This window comes from Anopheles moucheti, chromosome 2 (genome assembly GCF_943734755.1).
Source record: "Anopheles moucheti chromosome 2, idAnoMoucSN_F20_07, whole genome shotgun sequence".
Classification (NCBI taxonomy): domain Eukaryota; kingdom Metazoa; phylum Arthropoda; class Insecta; order Diptera; family Culicidae; genus Anopheles; species Anopheles moucheti.
Genome location: NC_069140.1, coordinates 38,256,368 through 38,278,972, shown reverse-complemented (window position 1 = coordinate 38,278,972; position 22,605 = coordinate 38,256,368). Strand labels below are relative to the sequence as shown.

The window sequence follows — 22,605 nt, the reverse complement described above, 5'->3', positions numbered from 1 at the left end:
CTACAGTGATTGAAAGCTTTTTCGTCCCGGGCTTAAACGAGGATTGTGTTTATTCGGGTCCCGAAAAGGACATGCTAATAGATTTGTTGACCTTAGTATCATGTGCCATTTGAAGCGCTTCCACTTTTGCTGACCTCCGAAATCGTAGCGAATTAAGTTTATTTGATTTTATTATTCACGCAATAGTAGGTTAGGGATATTTGAACAGTAATTGATTGGTACATTAGAAATCATTAGCAAAGCTACTTGTACCCATCAAAGCATTTAATGGTGCACACGTGCAATATAGGGTATTTGGAGAGAATTTTTTGCATATTTCTATGCTATTCGGGACATTCGGAGAAGTCCTGAAATTGGCAATAATTACAAAACATCAGCAAACAAAAAAATTGTTGAGCTGAAGAACTATTAGACAGAAAGAAAGTTTGGAAAACTCAATTTCGATGAATATTAACGAATATTTAAATCTGCTTCTAGCCTGTTACAGTGTACACTTGTTTTCTAAGTCATAGTTCCAGATTTTGTTTCCTTATGCCTTTGTCAACTACGCATTAGAGTGTGCTTTTTTATACAACAATACTTCCAAAACTATGGTTCTGTTACTGCCAACGCCAAATTCAGATGAAATTTTTGAACACGTAGTATCTTTTACAACTGTGAAGTACTGGGCGCCTCCAGCAATAATACCAGATTTGAAAGACAACTCTCTTTCTCACTAGATGCTGCCGATTAGTAATTCTTCGAATTCCCAGTTTGTTCATACTTTTATTTTAAACGTTTTAAAATTTATTAAAAATTAGAATTAAAAAAAATAATAATTTTTAATTTTTTTTAATTTTTGTCATTACTGGTCCCCTTTCAAACGACACAAATTGTCTTAAATAAAACATAATTTTTGCTGCCATATCGTGCAGGCTATAAAAGCAATGCAATTCAATGATATAGATGATATAAAAAAGAATGCAGTTAAATTTGATTTGTCAATACACTACAATTTTAAACACAATTCGCAACAAGTCTAACATATTTTCATCACAACTTATCCTTCTTTGGCGAATCACCAACATCAAGAGTTCTGGTTCGTGATTTTTGGTTATTTTTGACCCTGTTTTTTTTTATTATTTTTATCCGTGCAGATTATTTCTTTTATCCTTAAGCTTTATATTAGCTTAAGGTTATGCCCCAAAAAGACTTAAAAACATTTTGTGAGTTTTTTTTATTATTTTCTGGTTACGTATTACCGTGCAGTGTTTCATAGAGACAAAAAACCTTCCTGGACGTATTATTTTATTATTTATTGTTCAGTATAATAAGCTTTGGCTAATATTTTATTATTAGTCTCATTACGACATCTGCCAAAGTAATCATTAACAACCTAATGGTATGTTCCCAAAAATTGGCTAGTTAAACCACAACCACAACCTGTACAATACGTTCCTTGCATTTGTCAAATGTGGTTAATTTTTATTTCAAAAGCGTTTACTCGCATTTCCGTTGCTTAGGCGAACCCGCAATCATTCCATCAAGGTTCTTTAACGATCATCCATATTATGGCTGCTCACCATCCCCTTCAATCAACGTCTGTTTTCACCACACTTTCGGCCGTTGTTCAGATAAATCTCATTACCATTTCAATGGGAAAACTTTTTCGCACGTCTCATGTCGACAGCATAAACACGTCAGAAAACGCAAGACGATGCGCGCCGACCGGATTATTTCTTCTTCCGCCCCGCTATCAGAAGATATGACATTCGTCAGCACATTCTTGTGCGGTTCTGGGTAATCTTGGCGCGAAAAATCATGAAATACAGCACCGGAACCATTCCGGGAACAATTACACCCTCGCCAAACCGTGTACACAATGCGAACGTGGTAGATTGCATGATTGTTGATCATTCAAGTGGAAAATCGTCGCCTACATTTTTAGAGCTTCACACGAAACATTGGCCATTGGGTGCTGGTTAAGAGGTTGCGTTTGTTTTTAAGCAAAATTTAACGTGGTAACAAATTTATTTTTTTCCCTACTTCATAATACCGTACTTCATACTTCGTATTTTCTTTTCCATTGCTGCCAATTTCAATTACGGCAAGAGTTTGACAAATGACATGTAAATAATACCGTACCCATTTTGCGATCACAAACAATCTCGACAATAGCGTCTGGAAATTGATTTTTCCTTTCTAGGAGACAACTTTTGTTTTGCTTTTTCCGGTATGATACCTTATCGCGCTTCAACGGCATAGCAACAACTCCAATGAAATTCATAGCAAAATACAATAAAAAGCAAGACTTTTATTTTTGGAGTCATGAACCGAGAAGCGAATGGTCAAAAGAAACATGGAGCAAAAAATACACCACGAGACTGAAAGCAAAGTACAATCAAACAAGTTTGGATGTCCCGAACTTTACAACATCTGCTGCAAACCGTGTGGATTAAACCGAAACGACAGGAAATAAATTCCAACTTCTTACGGACGACCCTGGGTCGACCGGTCCCGAGTACAAAACATCGCGTTCGCTGCATGATTAAACTGCTCGTTTTTTCGGCAGTAGACAAACTTCACTTCACAAACTGTCTCTCCCGTGAATGTGCATATCTGCGTACGGCTGTCTTCGATCTGTGTGAGCCATTTTCGTTCTGCTTTCATTTTGCCGCACCCATCGCTGAATTCTAAAACCAGTACATTCTCGGAAGTACTTATGCAGTTAAGCTGTGTCGGAAACGGGTAGCACGACATTGCAACAGCTGGGACTGGCGAAGCGTGTAAGGCGGGGAAAACAAAAACAAAACGATTCAAGCGACCGTTAATACGGAAAGCTGTTATGTAGTGCTGGACGCAAATTGCTTTATGCAAATGAGTCACTTCATCATCGGGCTCTTGGGAAAGAGTGTGAAAAAAGCTACCAAACAAACCGGATCTTACAGATTACTTACTTTACCGTTTATCCGTAGGAAGCTAGGATGAATCTAGGACATATAACAAATTTAAGTACCACTTTCGGGTAATATTTGTGGCGGGGCAACAATCTTATGGGAAGGCTTTCAGCTTCACAACAAAAAGTAGTAGATGTGATTCCTTTCGCTTTCGTCTAATTAAGGCGAATTTGTTGCACCGGTTTTAATAGCAATAATAATCATAATAATAAAACAAATATAGATAGAATTACTATAGTTCCCTATAACGCGCTGTTCCGATGCCCACCTCTGCCTGATTACGCGACTGGAAGCCACTTGATCGCGATTATTTTGATCAACAAATGCCGGTCCAATATAATCGGACAACAACAACAAGTCCAGCTCAATAGCTGCCAATATTGATGACCAATAGGCGTATGAATCCGTCACGCATCGTCACGCCGGATGTGAAAACTTTATCTTCTGAAAGCGAGTTTATTAGAGCAGCGTGGTTAAGGATAAAGACCACAAGAAGTTTATTGATGCTTAGGGCCATGATTAATTTGGCGGACAGTGGCAGACGCTTGCAGTGGTTTGGAATGTGATTTAGTTTCGTGGGGGTGTTTCTTGGAACTCTTGGTACATTACACTTACAACCATCATTAAAGTCATGATTGGTGATTGGTGATTGATGGATGCGGATTTAATTAACTGGTTTCTTCACAATGCAACCATGCGATGTTAATTTCAAACCCCAGTGACAATTCGATCTTTCTTTTTGTTTTTATCAATGAAAGGTCTAATGCTGTTGGAAATTGAAACTAAATTATGTTTCTAATTAAATTGCATACATTTTGCATAACTTCGAACCATTTGAATATTGATTTGAATTTTTATTGCCAGTGCTCCCGTGTACGACATAATATGGTGGATCCAATAGGTGGATCAAAATTGTTGTACTGAAGCCTAATGCAGCGCACGTCGTTATAAATATTCAAATCCTGCGTAGGTTTGTCCTCGATTATGTGTCTGTTGTCCCATTTTGTTTACGCTAACCTCGTCAATTGTGTAACAAACAACATTAATTCCCTTCATCCTTGGCAATATGTATTTCCCTTCCCAAACTGCTTATCATATTTCTACCAAAACAAAACAACATCCTAATAAACCCACTGTGAAACTCGTCCCGTATCCCATTCCATTGGATCGATTATTTCTTCAAAAACCCGGAGATTGGAGCTCGGTCGTTTCAAATGTCGCAAAATCCACCTCAAGGGACATCAAAAAATAGTTTCTCTTTGTAAGCCGTATGAAGCAGTGTCTGTTTTCCCTTAGGGTAACGTGTACCATCATTAAATGGCAATTTTCTTTGACAACTGATCAACGTACCAATATCGTCCTTTGGTATCCGTAGTTGCATCACTGCTCCAAGAATGTATGTCGCGGATGCTTCAAACACGAGCACATGCAATATCACTTTGTTTTTAGTGTTTTTCGATTTTCCGATCAGTTGAAACGTAGTTTAAAAGCTTGTTGTATGCTTTATTCGCTCGCAGGGCGTAGATTGCGATGATACCATCACCGGTAAGCAAATGCGTATTTGCTTTCTTTAGTTATACCTGTCCCATCACATGCTCTCAGGAGAGAATTTCCAATCTACATCTCTATCACGAGGTGGAGTTTTCTTTTGTCGTTGTTGTCCTTTATTTTCTAGATAATTTAACGGGAATTGAAAACGGGGTTTTCGATTATTATTCTTTATTATTATTATCATCTATCCGGCGCGGAGGTTTGCAGGAACCGTGCGCTTTCACATCAGCACATATCGGGTGCACAAGCTAGAATGTGCACAGTACCGACCGCCAGGCATACAGTGTTTGCGTAGCTGCTTCTGGCAATTTCCCATCCGCCCAGGAAATGGCAACCGGAAGCGATCTTTGACGAGGCACAATTTAGCCTGCCTCATCATGTTCCCTTATCGACACGATCCAGCCGAAGCGGATAAACGAAAGGAGATAAGAATGGCACGTTGACTTTTCGTGCAGGAAGGATTAGAATGTCCCTTTTTTCCTACGCCACGATCTTTCGGGTGGTTTTTTGTTTGTTTTCCACTGCACCATTTTCCACCATCTCGCAAGAAGGGCTTATCCTAAACATTCAATTTATTCGCACTGCATGGAAAAAAGGATAAAAGTTGCGTAACGGTAGCCCTTGTTCGATGTTGGCAGGAACACGACAGCAACAACAACAAAAAAATGTAGATCGAACCGGATGTCTGAGCGTACCGCGGTGGAAATAGACCCATTGCCAGGGTGGAATTATGCAAACGGGTTACCACCCGGCTCGAGAAAAGAAGAACGCGAACAGAACACATAAAATGGTGGCAAAAAAACAGTTTACACGGATAGCGACGAATTGCTATATGATGTTCCCGGTAAAAGACACCGCTGAGAATAAGAATACCCACCCCAGAATACAGAGGATGGAGAGCTTTAAAGCATAGGTTTTGCTGTCGCACTACGCGCCTCCGTGTGCATGGTTAAGAATTGAAATTCCGGCCGTTGGAAGTTGGTGCTTGACAAAACGGGGCAAAAATAACCGACGCGGAATAAATGTATACGGAGGAGATGGTTTTTGTGAGACATGTGTTTCGTACGGATTGGATGTCTTTAGGTGGTTTTAGGTCACGAACCTAAAACGACGGGAGGGAATATTTAGATTTTCACGTTGAATTATTGAAACATTTGGTCAGTCTGCTAGAATAACAAGTTGTGTATTGTTTATTTTAATGTTCGGATACACCACAGCTTCATCATGGCTCGAGAGTTTCTCGAGTGGTATTATACGGTCTGCAAGAATTTAAGCTGTGACTCTTCCGAAATTGGAGAAGCTAGATAAAGCACAAAAAAGCATGATAAATATATCTCCTCAACCTATTGTCTTCAAATATTGGAAGTTATGATCATTTGGCAGAGAATAAGATCACGCCAATGCAGCAGTACTATCCTAACAAACACGTCGTGACATTAGAACGTAACATAACAACAAATCAGACATAACATAACGTAACGTAACATTATAACCTAATCGTAACATATAACGTTATTATAAAGCATTTAATTTTCGATGATGCAACATTATCGAATAGACCGTCGAGCACTTGTCTCGCGGAAGTTCCTCCGACTCAAAGACACATTCTAACGGTCGGAGAATGAGTTGTCTTTCAAAATAGTTAGCCATGAGTTTATTTTCGTGAATGTAGGCAGAACATCTGACAGTCGTGTGACATGTCAGAAGATGATTAAGTGTTAAAATGCATCTTAAAAGTGTTTAAGCACACTTTCGATCGAAAGAATATAACTTTATTCCGAGCGAACGAGGTGTTAAAGGGTGAAAACGTGTAAAAATGATCCTACACCTGTCCTGTCCTGGTCCCAACTGGCAATAATAGATCCTTCTTTGGATTGCAGTTAAATTTGTCTGATAACAGATAACAATGAGGTTGAACTAATTTGCTAAGATAAGGTTTACTACAAATGTACCAAATTGCAGCAAGTTACGTTATACATCGCGCTTAGACCGCTGGCTCCGAAAAACTCATTCACACTGTGGAACTTCCGGTGTAGACGTCGGTGCTGCTATCTAAACGTTCAACGCCATGTCGCGCGATTCACACACCGACATGTGTTTCCACGGTACGTTTGATTTTTATTTATTTTCCATTCCGAGCTGTACGGCGAATGGATGAAAGGTAAAGGTGGTGGTAATAGCAACGAATAAACTTTTCTCACTAAACGAAATCCAATTTTTGAAGCCTTCTGTTCATCCTGTGCTGTGGAGTGATGGTGCTGCTTCGCACAACATATGTGAACGTTCCTTTCCCATCAACAAGCTCTTCGCATACCGTCTCTAGCGCTGGGCTGGTGAGTTGATGCAAATTTCTTTCGTGCAGCGGTGAGGTTGAGGTTTGAGAAAGTTGCCGAAACAAGATATGCGATCGGAAGGAATTCGTAGCAGCACGTTCACACCAGCGAACGGCAGCCGGTGTGGAAATCCTTTGGGGATTCGTTAAGCAGCAGGAGTCGGGTCGGCAAGCAGCAAGTACACAGCATTCCGTAGCTTTTCGCAACCTCACCTAGTAGAGGACGTGAGAGAAGCATATCCTTTTATTTACATTCCGTTCTTCGGTCATGATCTCAGGGAAGCAACAGAAGAAAAAAAAACCGCCCGAAGGGTGGGTGAATCGGAATCGGCGCAGGATGTGCATAGTTGTTAAATTCTTCACCTTTTCTCGCACCTGACGCTTACCGGTTGTCGGGGTAGTTGGGAAGTCGGGTGGTAAATTTAAATAATGGACAAATTGCTTCAAACGTACCCACAGAAAAGTTTGGCCAAAAACATTTAGACCCCAGTTTTGTTTGGCGAACTAAGTGCCGCTTTAGGAATAACAATGAGGTTGAATCTAGGTTCTTTTTGGTAACTTTTGAACAGAAGACGTTTTACATTACGACAGAGGGGACCCTTGTAGTGTGGGCACGTTTTTGAACAAGGAATGAACTGCAAAAGATAGTGGGTAGTGAAAACTTTTGCAATAGATTCGCATTGCAAAAGCATCGCAACCGCTGTTCGTATTTTTAGTTCGGTTTGATTGGTACAACATGGTTTCGATAAGCATTATGGGTTGATTTGAAATCGTGTTCGGAGCTTTTGATTATGTAGGCGATGAGAATGTTTATATTTATTGGTTTCTTGAGATTCTTATTTATTTTATTTCATGTTTCAAATGGCGAATTGTTTATTAAGCAATTTATAGTTATAATTTATTCAACCAATCTCTGCCTTATATTAACCTCTGTTTCGATGTTTTTTTTTTTCATTTATTCCACGGGTATTATTAAAGCTGCGAGGCCATCTACTATTTTTTCTATCTAAAATTGTATGTCTACTTTGTTTTATTCAAGAATAACGGTCAGGCTGCATTACTTATAAGTAAGGGTAGTTGAATCTAAAATACAATTCACATTCGTTTGAAGGCATTTCCTACGCTAAACAGTAAAAGGTCTCCTTATCCCGGCTGTATTCGGCCGATGTCTGTTTTTATAGTTATCATTCATTTAATAATTTGAGTGTTCCATCCGTCTTACCAAGACGTACTTTCTTAGTACGAATGCATTAAAAATTCTGATTTTTTCTGGATGGAATGAGCAAGCAAGTTTTTGTATTTGTTTGAAAGCAAACAGTGGTGCATAATACGTTACCGTATCTTTGTTTTTATATTTCATTTTTCCGCTCTACAATAAAGTTGCCTTTTCAATATAATACACAATAATACATGATGTAATAAATCGAACGTATGTTATGCTTCACGAAAGATGCTTCAAAGGAAGCAAGTACATCCAGCGCATCGAACGGGAGATGGGCAATGAAACTGTAATGCATGTTCATCCTCCTACATGCCGCAGATAGCAACCGATATTACAATATCTTCTCATAAAGTCACTCTTGAACAAAAAAAACAAAAGCAAATACCTCGAAACCCGAGCCGAAGATATGAGATGAAATTTATCAACATTCGGCCGTAAAATGTTTTAGCTGTGATTGCCTGCAGAAGGTACAAACACCGTCTATAGAACAGCTCCCATAAAATTCGTCAACAGAGACGTGAAACTGAACGACCACCCAGCGCACAACCATCATGAGCACGGAGATGAATATCATAGCTGTACGCTAAACCCCTACTACTTGCATCCTTTCTTGCCTTCGTCAATTTATTTGTTTCATCCAAAACCTTATTGTGACATGTTGCCTGTTTGCTTCTCTTTACCAGCACCATCAATCCGATACTGTACAATGTGATGTCGCATCGGTACCGAGTCGCATTTCGCGAAACTCTCTGCGGACGGCGGCGTGGTTTCGGAACCGGATTTGCACGCGATCAGTCCAGCTTCCGGGAGACGACAATCGATGTTAATATGGCGGGCGGTGGCAACGGCGGTAGCAGTTACGGTGGATACGAAAGTTCTCGATTGGTATGTATGATTGCCAAAGGTTTGCCATTTATCTCGAGTGCTTGGGTTCCTTCCTGGGGATTAGCACATTCCAGCTGGGAATGCTGCGCGAAATGCCACAGGCCTACAATGAGAAGGATTTTAATTAGGAACTACAACTGACATACTATTACGGCGCATGCATTACTTGTGAACAGGAATGTAGCACTAAAATTCAGCTAAGCCAGCTAATCGGTAAATGATAAATAGCTGATACTAAATTGATGGCAAAGCCAATTATTTCCCATTTTCGACGACGAAGATTGTTTCGATTTGTATTCATCAACTGCATTGACTGCATGAACTTAGATCTACATTTTACATTATCCTTTAATTAATTATCAATGTTAGGTATTAAATGAAAGCATAATAATACATAGTATGGGAGTATGCAATACATACAAATAATGCGCAATGCTCCGAGATTTTTAGTGTACAAAGTTTAAAGATTAAAACCAGATTGACTGGTTAAAGAGCTTCCATCAGTCCATTATTGCACACTGGTTCAGCATCTAAAATTTAACAAACAACCCCAAATGGCAACGCAAACGTTGGGGCTGTTAGCGTGGGCATCGGTTTCGGCAAAGCTTTATATAGTGAGTTGCTCTAAACCGGACACGTGGATGTAATTTCCTCGAAAGCAGATTAACACATTAGCACACTGGTGCCAAGTGAGTGGTTTTAACAAAAACGACCGGGCGCCTCCATTCGGGATTTGTTGGATTTTTATCCCATTAAAGAGAAAAGAGTTATTGGAAAAGTCCATTATAATTTAATAGTCGTGTTGTTTGAAGAGAAATTCACCAATGCATATTTAAATAGATATACACCGTAAACAAATCTCGTTTTTTCACACTTTGAAGGCTCTCGGAAAGGGAGCGAAATATGCATGAAATGGGAGGAAGAAACACAGATAACTCTACAGGGTGTAAAGCAGTTTCTTAAATGCTTGATTTGTTAGTTTATTTTGATCCAGTTTTCCCAACGATACAACAATTGCCAACGCTCAAAATTGCTGAAATTTGTAAATTTGGTGAAGTACCAAATGACCCATCCACATCACCGTTTCGCACCAGTCAAACAGTTTTGCTTTGCCCCATAACACTTTCACTCTTGTTCATAAAATCAAAAGCATTCGACGGACTGACTGGCTGGCACAGTATGTCACTTCACAGGAAAACCCGTTTACTCTTACGGTTCAGAGGGCAGACCGTACGATTCCGAGAAAGAAAGCGTAACGTGCAAGCGTACTGCTTCCCACTCGCAAAATGGTCCACCCGTTTGTCATTGGCAAGTGATGGGTTGGAAAATTGAATTTAACAATCCCACGGCCATGCGGCCACGGTGTCATGAGGTTTGTGTGTTTTTAGTGAAATGTAGTGAAATGTCCCCGTTTTTTTGCACGCCGGTTAAAAGACAATATATCTTTTCGTTTATTCGCACTTTTTTTGGCAAAATTAATATTTGGCAAAGATACATTTGTTCCGGGAAGAAACTGTTGGGTTTTTGCTGCTTTTATTTAAACAATTTTCAGCTAGTGTCTTTCAAAATTCTTACGGCAGGTTTTTTAAGGTTACTTGCGTAAAGGATTATTATGCTACCAGCAAGTATGATAAGTGGGATACGGTTCATTGTATTTTATTTTCATTCCGATTTTCAAATCCGGCTCCGCAACTATCATTATTAAGCTACTAAAGATAAAAGGAAAGGATCGCTTGGGATTAAGGTACCACAAAACGGAGCTTATTGAAACCAAATCTCAAATTTCCAAAATACAACCTAAACTCTCTCATTTCTTGCTGTAAAATCAATCGGCAGATCGAATGGAATACAGACTTATTTCTTTGACCTCTTAGAAAATGTGTTTCATACAACATTACTTAGTATACTACACGAAATTATAGCAAAACATTGCACTCAAACATTCCTAGATTGCATAAAATGATTAAATAATGCAGATGCAAAAGGATATGTATGAAACTGGCCTCAATTTTTTGAATGCTACTTAAAAAGTCCAACTACACTCTTAATTACTTTACATGAAAAGTATTTATCTTCAATATTTGTGTGTGATTTGATACAAGACCGTATGATTTATAGTTAGTTGTTTAATTGGACTGAATAGTCTCAATCACGATACATGGATTATTATAAACAAATTTGTTTTGTATAAATTGTATACATATCCATAGTCGTATCGTTGAATAGCTATTATTATCACCTCATTAAAAGACACAATTATCACTATTCAACGGCAACTTATTTCGTATTCATTCTAATGACGTTCATTGAGAGAAAAAAATGGAATGCAGAGTTGGCCTTGAGGGCCTTGTGTAAAAAAGGTAGCTGTTGCTACCTTTGTATATCGTTTCTCGACACACCGTCACTTACAAAAAAAAAAGGCAATTGTACAGATGAAATCAGAAGTAAGACACGAAACTTCGAACAATTTGATAAAAAGTATGCCGACAATCCAAGTTGAATAGCTTTCCCGAGTACTTAGTTCCAAACTTAATTAAATGCAATATTCTCAACAATAACCTAAAGAACCTGAAATTGCTACAATTTTATGAGAATTTGTTCATGCTACATCCAAATGAATACATCCAAAACCTTGTGGTGACATGTTGTGACAATAATTAAATTTTATACCAAAACGAAAAGTTGTGGATTTGGATAAAAAAATAAAAAAAATAAAAAAAGAGTTATTAAAAAACGTAAACTACGCCAATTAAACAAAAACCTTATAGAGGATTGCTGAATAATCGATCGTACAATATTTACCTTCAAACAGTCCAGGTATGCGCGCATACGTACATCGACAAATTTACACAAAACAACCCGCCAGCTCAATAAACGCAAGCGAAACCCACTTCATATTCATACGAAAGCTCGGTTTTACGAGGTAGTCTGTTGCATGAATATTAAAAAAGTTCAACTTAGATGGAACAACACAACACGAAACCTCATCACGGTACACCACACCGTTGCACCGTATTATTTGTGAAAGAAAAATGCTTTTGTAGCCCCGTTTTAACCGTACATCGCGGAACGGGTTGCCACTAGAGGGGAAGGTGAATCTTTACTGTGAGCTTGAAACTCACCAGTCATGATTTTTAATTCTGCGAACAGTGAACACTTTGTACCAGCCAACCTTACACGCATTCAGTTTGCAACATGCGGTTTGCATTGGAATATAACTTTAAGGGTAGGAAAAGCATTTGGTTCTTCTTGGAGAGGATTTGGTGGTTGAGTGTTTTTAATTTTTCGTTTTGCTTTAGAATGCGGTGATGGGGTTTCGAGGAGAAATTCCAAGCGTAAAATGAAAACTCCCTAAAATTTTTTATAGGAAATATTCCGATAAATATTGTATAAAGTCTCCTTTATTGCAATAGTCTACCATTTATAAAATTCTCCACATAAGTGTGTAACAATTTTCCATCATTTCAGCTACGAGCGCGGTCAATGATGCAATCAAAACGATCCCGATTTCGAGGCACCCTGCACACGAACAACAGTATACGGTACAGTGACAACTGCATTCGGCGGAATTCCCTGCAGGTACGGTTTAGCTTTTGCCCGTTCAGCTTAAATGCGATATCATTCGTTTTACCCCAGTGTTCCTGGTGGTCACGGGCAAACAAATCAAATTCAGTCCCTTCGGTCGTCGGTCTCGATGATCCTAGGCTAGCGATCGACTGTAGTCGATTTCTCATCGTCAAGAGTTCGACTCGACATCGAAATCCGTCCGTCTGCAAATCGCAACGCGTAACGACTCCGTTACATTATTCCATTTCATTAGCGTTCGATGATGATAAGGATCGCGTTACACCAGAATAGCCGGCACGCAAGAATGACACAAAATCGGTGCTTCGCAGCACAGTGGCAAAGCACTTCACGCTAACCCGGGGGTCGTTCTGCTCGAATAACTCACTGCTGACCTACATCAGCGGTTGGTGCTGTCTTTTATTTGTGCACAAATAGTTTTACTCTACTTTTCCATCCTCCTGGCAAGCAACGCATCGGTCAGGCATTCATTTTCCGTAGCGTACGTTCTGTTTTTGTTGCTCCAGGTTTTTTTTTCTTGCGGTAGCTTGATTGGAAATCTACTGCCTTTTGGGAGTATTCGAATCGTTCACTCGATGAGTTCCATCAGGGTGGAACCAATCATTGATCTAGCATATTTCATCTTTACGAGAGTTTCAGTCAGCGAAAAATGCTTATAGGAAGATAAGCGATCGTGTAAGAGAAATGAACCTTTAATGGAAAGCACTTCTTGTCAAGGGCCGGTGTGCAATGCATCGCGTTCACTAGCAGAGCGTATTATTGTATCGATTTGATTACTTGCTAAGCTTAGAGAAGTGAGAAAAGGAAAAAAAATCTCTCGATTCATCAATCTATAGTTTGACAAATTCCTTCCGATATAAACGATCCAAATGCAAATCCACAACACTTTGGTTCTTATTCTTTAAATTCAAGCGCTCAGCACACGTAAGCGTCATTGCCTGGAACCACACAACAAACCGCGTATCGGACGTACAAAGTAAGCAAAGTAACACTTCACCTGAGCAGCGCCAAGGCACTGGCTTCACTATAATCCCTGCAAGTTCCCCTGGTAGCCTCCGAGATACCCTCTGTCATCCGTAACATTGCGCAATGTATCCCCTTAATCTTGACCGATGTGCTCAGTGAAGCTTTTGGTCTGGATTGTGGCAGCTAGAAACAGTAAGCTTCTGGACCCACCTTGCATCCCGGCAATCCGTTTCCGTCGTCCCGTGTTCGATCGATATCCGTTCATCGATGACATTTCCAACACATAGCGAACCGGGTTACACGCAGCACGAAACTTGATTGAAACGATTCTTTTTCAACATTACTCACGAAATGGCAGCGTAGTGGGAATTGGCAGTGGGACGTATAAGGAACTTACATCATCAAGATGCTGAACCATGAACCGGCCGGGAACTTTACCGTGAAGAGATGCTTTAACTTCCGAGCGAGTGACATGTGTCGTTGGGGTTGTCCTCTCCCCCATCCAACCCAAAACACGTTTACTCCTCTAATAATAAATATGTTTGCTAATGGACGCCCTGATGACCAGCGCGCAACCAAGAATTGATTGTGTACCATTCGTTGCTGTACGTGTGTTGCCTTGCACGATTCCATCCGTTGCCTGCCTGATGTACTACTTTGCCATCCTTTCCACTGCAGGATATCCGATTCCAAAAGGGTCCAATGGGCACTTTCTTTACGTTACCTGGTGTGTTTGGTAGTAGCAAACTTTGTAACAAATTGCACCACCCTGTATATGGCCTTGCGGCCTGTAAAGAAAATGGCGATGATGTGATAATTAATAGTGTTTTCATGATTGTACATGTGCGTTTTGCTCTCTTGTCTAGCAGATTGGCAACATGCCCAGCAACCGGAACTCGCTGTCACCCAACCTAACCACCGATGTCGTGGTGATGCTGGAGAACAATCTCAACGGACGGCCACGGTGCTACACCACCTCCGCCACCACGCTCGTCACGACCGTCGTCTCGAGCAACTCGACCGTGACGGAGAATAGCTTCAAGGTACCGCTGATCAGCATCGACAGACCCGGTCCGGACCGGATCGTTCTACCGGTGGCCGGCAGCCCGAGTGGAAGCTGTACGAGCATCGAACCGGGCACCAACGCACATCCGAACGGCGTTGGAAACCTCAACAATAGTAATAGCAGTAGTCATGCCGACAACAACAATAGTGTGTGCAACAATAGAAACTATGACCCGGATGTGTCCTCGGAACCGGTGGTGCAACCGATAGGTTCGACCGCGTCCTCACCTGCAATCACACCACTATTCGCCTTACCGGCTGTTACGGTTGTGCTGGAAGAGGACGACCATCCGAACCATCGCCAATCAATGGTGGACCAGCAGATGGTGGCAGCAGATGAACGGCCAACGAATGAACCATTGCAGCACGGCAAAAGCGACAGTCCGGACGTTCCCACCGTACCCGCACCGACGTTCCACTATCACCCTAACCTGCTCCAGCAACGGTGCGGCGAAATGGATGAGGTTGTACTGCTGACCGAGTCGAAGCGTGAGACGTGCATTTAACAGTACTGCAGACAGAGCGGACGGCGACCCAGCGACCATTACAAGACGCGATAAAGAGAGATATACTCAGACTGGTTGGGTGCTACCCCGGGTGGTACTTTTTGCCGCCCGTTTTCACACAACCGGCACGTGTCGCCAGTCGCGGACGGACAGTGACAAATTCCAAAGAAAGTGTGTGAAGCTGCTAGCGGTTTTAGGGTTAAAATTGTTAAGGCTGGTTTACACGCTCATGCCATTGGCGCAAATTGACTTGTACAAACCAGTTTGCACAGTTATATCGTTGCGTGTAAACGCAGTTTGCGCAAATTATTTGGCTTGCACAAGTCAAAAAATTTGGCTTGCGCTTTATCTGTCACGGACAGATATTTGGCTTGAGTTGAAGCTTGGCTTGAGTAAAGTTTGAGCGTGTAAACGCAGTTCAAGCCAAACTTGAGATCTTCATCGTTCATTCTTTCTGTCATTCATTCATTGTCTTTGATTTATGTGGTGTTTTGCGCTCGTAGTTTTCCATCATGCAGAACGAAAAAGAGTTTATTATAGAGATAATCGAACTTTATAAATCTTTCCCTTGCTTGTGGAGCATAGCTTGTGCAAACAGGCATTCGACACTAGTTTGTGCAAACAGCATGAACGTGTAGACACGATCAAGTTGTTCAGTTCATTTGGCGCAAATGGCTGGTGTTAACCGAATTGTGCATATGGCATGAGCGTGTAAACCAGCCTTTATGATCTACCGATTACCAACGATTATAGGATGTAGCATGGGAGCCAAATCGTGGCGAAAGCGAATGGAACAACTGATGTACAACAATGTGATGATGAGCTTACTAACTAACCCGTGTCTCCGAACTGCTTTTGAGTTGTTGTGACCTAATCTTCCACCAAAAATTCCACTCAAGAAGGCATGGAACACACGTTAAACGAAGAAGCGTACTTTAGCGTACAAGTTAAGTGGTAAAGTTAAATCCCCCCGATAAGAAACAAAAAAAAACTAGCCAAAAACAAAACGTGTATATAAAGGTGGACGTGTTACCGTAGGATAATATATTGTAGGTGAAATGTTTTGCAAGAGGCCGCAAGAGGCGCACAGACAGCAACTAATGGTACAAACAGTAAATCCTCCAAACACACAAGGCTTACCGCCGCACGAATGTCCTGTTAACGCCGCAATTAGTTTTTGCTCTGTTTGGTCATTTCTCGAAAGCCCCTTGCTTGTTTCTTGCTTGTCGGACACAAGTCAACTGCAACTTTAAAGCTCTATAATAGAGTTCTACGCAATTCCCACTCGGGAATGTACTCTGCCCCATGGAAGTACTTAAAGAGATGCCATGTAAAACTTACGTTACCATAAATTGTAATTCATTTTAAAAAAGAAAGGAGATTTGACGGTCATTTTGCTCACTTCCGTTCGGTTCTGACGCACAGCGTGCCTGCTACGATGTGTTATTGCTCATTTTTCCTAACCTCCCCGTTCTGAAAACAACACCGAGCGACCAATGGTGATTAGCAAAACTGTTTGAAGAGTATTACATTTACACGTTTTATGCATGTAAGGTCCGGATGTGGTGCGCTGGAAAGTCTCCACGGGATAGAAACGAATCCGGGAACTATTTAAAAGAGAGAAAGAAAAATTCACCCTCAATGGACAGATAGGACGCTTCTGGCGGAATCGTGCTAACGCCCTACGGTTCCATCGAACTGAGCATGCTAAAAATGACCGGAACTGCAAACACATACACTCACGGGTACACAGATCTTGCAAGGATGTGGTGTTTGTTGTATACAGAGGATAAATAAACGTTTAAGATTATTGTACGTTGGCTTTGGTACGCTTATCTGGTCCGAACGGTTGGGCTAATTTTGGCACGTGCTTGCACACGCACGGCAAGCTGCGGTAAGTAACAGGAAGTTTGCCCTCTTCTGTTGTTTGGCAGTTGGGAAGGGAAAAAAGTTTGGGTAAAGTTTAATCGCGTATTCTTTTGTTCGTTGGTTGCCTGAGCCAATGTCCATCCTGCTGCAAACTACGTCAAGCTGCCTGGCAAATGAACAAACCCGAAGGAAGATAAAACCAGGATACTGTGGTGTGGTGCTTTATTGATTTCCGGTCAGTTAGTGCGTAATTGGTGTCATAACTTTTCCCGTATTGACGTACCGTTGCCGGCTGTGATGCCAAGTTAGGTTATTTTGACGTGCGGACGAATGGTTTGGCTCATTTGTCGGCAGTGGAACAGCAAAACTCCAGTGGCAGATTGGATGGTAATAGATGTTTGATAAGAAAATGGGTGTAATGTGGTTAATTACAACAAATATTTTGATTGTTGATAAGCAAGATTAATTAGCTGTGCAGCATTCCGACACAACTTCCAAAAGTTTACGTTTCTATTGTTTGTTACTCATATTAATAAATGTTTACTCGTTGTCGATTTTTATTGGTGCCGAAGATCCCAGCACATCATCATTTATTTATCTTGCAAGTTGCAACAACTTTAAGGCATTTCATCCCAGCGTATGAAATTTTATACGCAAAAATACTCTTAGAAAAGCTAAATTTAATTAAATTTTGGGGGCTTTTTGTTGTAAAGTTCGGGAAAAATCAAGACGTAAAAATGAGCATCCAACTTATGAATAAACTACTTATACTATACTAATTATAAGTGAGATAAGATAACAATAGACAAGGGATTTAATATAGTTTTGAACAAAGTTTGTAGAAAATTTAAAACAAGTAGAACTTTTGTATGGAAAACTATTATTTTTTAAACTGAAGATGGCCAAATGGGTATCGGCAATCTGAAAACAGCTGGTTTTGTATGGAATTTCGTACCAGCCGATGGAAAAATTGTGCAAAATGCAGGATGCTTTCCGTTTCATCCATCACGGGTTTGATAGTATGCAATGCAATAGTGATGGGCAAATTTATTCCACACTACAGGTGTCACCTCTTGAAAAACATGCTTTCCTGGTTTCGTAAATCTAAAAACAATTGTGTTGTTCATCGCCTAAAACATCAACGTGAGCAAAACAGGTTTCTAAAAAAATTCGAAAATTCAAAGAAAATTGTTAACGAAGAAGTAAACCGATTGGAACTGTACCTTGGGCGAAAACTCGTAGAAGGCGTTGGACTAATCAGCAATCGTAAATGTACGTAAATCGTAGAAATTGTGATCCAAGTAGTGGCGTTATGGTTCCAAACGTTTATATATAACAGGTGGGCTGATAATTGTTTGGCCTATGACAGTAAAACACTTCTTTTTGGCTAAATTATTTTTTTTTATTCAACATACATCCCTTGAAGGGTGATACACCAATTATAGCCGATTTTCAATTTTTGGTTACTATTTTTGTAGTAGCATTTGTCATTTGCCTCAAAAAAGGCCTTTGTTTCGGCGATCACCTCTTCATACGAGGAAAATTTCTTCTCAGAGTACATCCTTTTAAGATCTGAGAAAAGGAAATAGTCACGGGGGGCCAGATCTGAATAATACGGTGGGTGGGGAAGCAATTCGTAGTCTAATTCATGGATTTTTGTCCTTGTTTTCACTGATTTGTGGCAAGGTGCGTTGTTTGGATGAAACAAAACTTTTCTTCTTCAAATGTGGCTGTTTATTGGCGATTTCGTCCTTCAATCGCTCCAATAACTTGATATAGTAGTCGCAATTAATGGTCTTTCCTTTCTCAAGATAGTAGGCGAAGATTATTCCTTGCGAACCCCAAAAAATTGACGCCATAACCTTGCCAACTGATTGTTGCGTTTTCCCCCGCTTTGGAACAGGTTCATCGCGTCCAGTCCACTCAGATGACTGTCTATTGGACTTTGGAGTGAAGTGGAGAAGCAAAGACTCGTCCATTGTTAAATACCGTCGCAAAACCTCTGATTTATTTCGCTTAAACAGCTTCAAAAACTGCTTCGAATCATCAAATCGTTGTGGTTTTTGGTAAATTATGAGCTCACGCCGCAGCCATTTTGCACAGATCTTTCTCATATCCAAATACTCGTGAACGATATGTCCAACACGTTCCTTAGACATCTTTAAGGTGTCAGCTATTTCGATCAACTTCACATTACGGTTACTTTTAATAATTATGTTAATTTTTGTATGCTTTCCTCAGTAACCATCTCTTTTGAGTGTCCACTGTGTTCACCATCTTCAGTGCTCATTTCACCACTTTTAAATTTAGCGTACCAATATCTGATGGTTGATTTTGGTAGAGCAGTGTCCAAAGACTCTTCATCAAGCCAATTTTTGGCTTTAACTGTATTTTTCCCCTTCAAAACCAATATTTTATCATCACGCGAAATTCCTTCTTTTCCACGATTACTCACAGCACAAAAGCGCCGTCAAACAAAATGCTCTAGCTCATTAGGTTATGGCCCGAGTGCTGTTAAATTTGGACAGAATTCCTTTTAAGGTTGGTACAAACGAAATTTGATAGGGATAAAAATCTTCTAGCGCGATATATGTGTTAGGCCAAACAATTATCAGCCCACCTGTTAGACTAGCTTACTAGGTCCTTTTACAGGGCTACGCAACAGAACTCTGAGGTGTACGCAAGGGAGCTTTCTTTCCGAGACTTTGCTGGTGTTGTTAAATCATGTTTGAAGTACACCTCCCTAACACCGATAATGCCGTAGCAAAATTATAGGCCCCCCTTTCAAAATACCGCCCTGGGCCTCCAGGGGGATTGATCCTCCACTGGAGTTGACAATGTTACGAAAATATAACTAAATTCTAACATTAGTTAGCGTTAGTTAAGGTTCCGGAAGACGATTTTGTACCTGCTATATTTACAATGAATGTTTCCTGCGAAGTGAATACGTTAATCGCTAGGGATTGGACGATAGGACACATGTACATGTAAGACAAGGACCAAAACGGATGAGGGTTTTTCATTCATATTCAAAGGAAATATGTTTTGCAGATGAGAAAAAGGGCAAATCATAATCATTGTACATATTCTACATACAGACGCCGGTCGAAAGTCGATTCAGTTCCTTCGTAAAGATAAGGGATTAGTAAACCGGTTCGTAACAGCCCAAACGGTTCATTCTAAAATGAAGTAGGGTGGTGGTAGCATTTCAATAGAGACTCTTAAACGGTAATTTCCACATGATACCAGATTTACTAACTTATAAAACTAACGCGTTTACAGTTTGTCGACGTTAGGAACAACTTTTATTGATTCAACGTTCTGCTGCAATTTTACAAAAATCACACAAACAATCATGTCAATGGCAAACGTGCGATTGTTCAATAATCGCTTTAAGGTATCATGTTTTGCTTTTCTTAAGTGATCTCTGATCCAACTTTTAAACCCAGAGTAGAAAATCCCCAAAAACACCACCAAACAAAGTACCGTGCACTAATTTTTTTCGAATCGACCCGTGCGGGTTTGGGACAAATTTTGAACGCAAACAAAACGACCTTGATACTGCACTGCTTGTCGGCATTCAAATGTCGCAACACTCCACGATGGTAGCAAAACGAATTAGTGAATGAAAAGATTGAACATTATCAAAAACAACTAAACTAAATGAAAAAATATGAAGTTGAGCACAGCTGCTACGAAACTAGCAAACATTTTATGTGTCCAGTGGGGACAACGGTTCTATAATCTATGTTCTACAAGATGCAGCTGTACAGTTGGTTGCGCGTTGTGGATTTTAGTACCATGGAACTGATCAACGTTCTCCAGTGTAAAGTGGAACGACTGCTGCATGTGACCTCCGTTATGTGCTTCATTATCCACCAGTGATTCCTTTCGGCTATGTCGGTACTTCGGCCCAAGGGTAGCGATGGCTTCTTCCAGCCCAAGCTCAGCGGCTGCAAGGAAATACTTTTTCGCCATCGAACGACTTGGATGCAATCCGGCGTACCCGCGGGCATGAAAAACTCCAACATTGTATATAGCTTGCGGGTGACCCTGCTCGGCCGCCTGCTGATAGCATTCCAAGGCCTGAAAGCGTTAAGAAAAATAACATTTTAATTGTTCAGAAGCACGCTGCAAGTTAAACAATACCCACCATATGCATATCTTTCGGCATACCGTAACCTTGCTCATAGCAAATGCCAAGGTTAAAAGCAGCACCGGCATGACGATGGCTGGTGCCCAGCTTCAGATGGGACACGGCAGAGTCAAAGTCTCCCAGCTCCAGATTGCGACACCCCAGCTGATACTCGATCTCACCCAGGACGGAGAGTAAGTTCTTAAACGCATCATCGATGGTTTCCGTTCGTTCTACGTCCTGCGATTGTACTTTCGCGATGGGGACGTTGTTAGTCAGTGAAACGAATTCCTCTTTCGGAGCATTGACAGTCGGTTTCGTTTCGTTGTTAATTTGAAAAACGAAACGCTGAAGCTCGGAACGATTTCTGTCGGTGTAATCCACAAAATCGTGCCCATCATAGGGGATGAAGGGGGCGAACGTTTGCACTAGGGCGCTTCTTTGCTGCTCCTTCGCAACTGCCCAATTTTGATCGGTGATGGAAGGTTTCGGAAACGGAGCAGCAAGTCTAGCAGCAGATCTTAAGCCAAAGTGCTGCGCTATCAGCTCACAATGGCGGGCCGAAAGTCTACGATGTTCCGAGGCCGCAAACAGTAACTGGGAAGTTATGCCCTTACCAAAGGTTGGACGATCGTATCGTCGTGTGCGACGATGAAGGCAGAGCAGCTGGGTGGTATACCATCCACAGATAATGGCACTGGTCTGCAATTGTAGCCACAAAAAAATCATTTGAAGTGTAAGTTAGATAACGATCTTATCAGGTGGATGATGTTGTTTATATTCTGTGCGGGCGCTTTTTGCGTTCCCAGTAGGCTTGCCCTAACATTCTGAGTCAGCAGGATAGAGCACTTACCCATGTTATTGCACCCAGCCACGAGTGTTCAATCGGTGTTTGGTGGTATTCCTTCCGCCTGGTGCCCTCTTGATCCGACTGGTTCGAACCGGTACCATACTGCTGATTCTTCCGTTCACCAAGCTGATTCGGGCGGGCAACATGTAACAAGCAGTAGCGTCTACCGCTCGCTTCATGCTGCTCACGGCCGCAAACTCCATCATCCGGTGCCGATTCCCCAGCGAACCGTTCGCTCGCACCACAGTTCCAGGTGCGAGGTACCTCTAGTACATGGGCAGTCTTGTCGTACACATCGCGTATACGACGGGAAACATATTTCCACATCGCTTGCCGCACTCACTGCTGCATCGATGGCAAGTGGTAATTGCACCGCTCAGGAACTATTGGCTTTAATGCAGTAACACACAAGGAAAGTGGGTAAAATTCTCGTAAGAAAATAGCGTGTTCAACAGCGAGCGGAGAAAAACAAACGCGAAAAATGTCTAATTTTTGTTTTGTTTTTGACAGTTGGCAATGTTGACTACACGTGAGTTCACTGTGGGAGATCACATTTGATATTGAATAATTTCATGTTTCATGCATTTCATTTAAACAATTCTTTGATTGTGTGTCAATGTAATATAATTCTAATTAAAGTATCATTTGAGAATTAGTTCGATATGGGTTTGAAGTTGAAATATTTTCAGATAAGCCCAGAAAG

General features: G+C 40.9%; 2 protein-coding genes across 3 annotated transcripts in view; one reads left to right on the top strand and one right to left on the bottom strand.

Moving 5' to 3' along the window:
* The window catches only part of LOC128301939 (neuropeptides capa receptor), a 36,082-nt gene extending 20,900 nt beyond the window's left edge, over positions 1-15,182 (top strand). The window contains exons 7-9 of one of the 2 annotated variants that reach the window (XM_053038623.1): positions 8,725-8,926; positions 12,395-12,505; positions 14,347-15,182. In XM_053038623.1, coding sequence (XP_052894583.1) covers positions 8,725-8,926; positions 12,395-12,505; positions 14,347-15,048 — 1,015 coding nt within the window. In that variant the 3' untranslated portion in view covers positions 15,049-15,182. Of the gene's footprint in view, positions 1-8,724; positions 8,927-12,394; positions 12,506-14,343 lie in introns of both variants that reach the window. The other variant, XM_053038632.1, reaches the window with a different exon arrangement.
* A 5,016-nt stretch (positions 15,183-20,198) lies between these two features.
* On the bottom strand, positions 20,199-22,330 carry LOC128301964 (uncharacterized). Its single transcript, XM_053038654.1, has 3 exons — positions 21,906-22,330; positions 21,071-21,754; positions 20,199-21,003 (listed from the first exon to the last, which is right to left on the bottom strand). Exons 1-3 carry the CDS (start codon positions 22,227-22,229, stop codon positions 20,656-20,658), a joined length of 1,356 nt encoding a protein of 451 aa, XP_052894614.1. The 5' UTR covers positions 22,230-22,330; the 3' UTR covers positions 20,199-20,655.
* Positions 22,331-22,605: the final 275 nt, after the last annotated feature.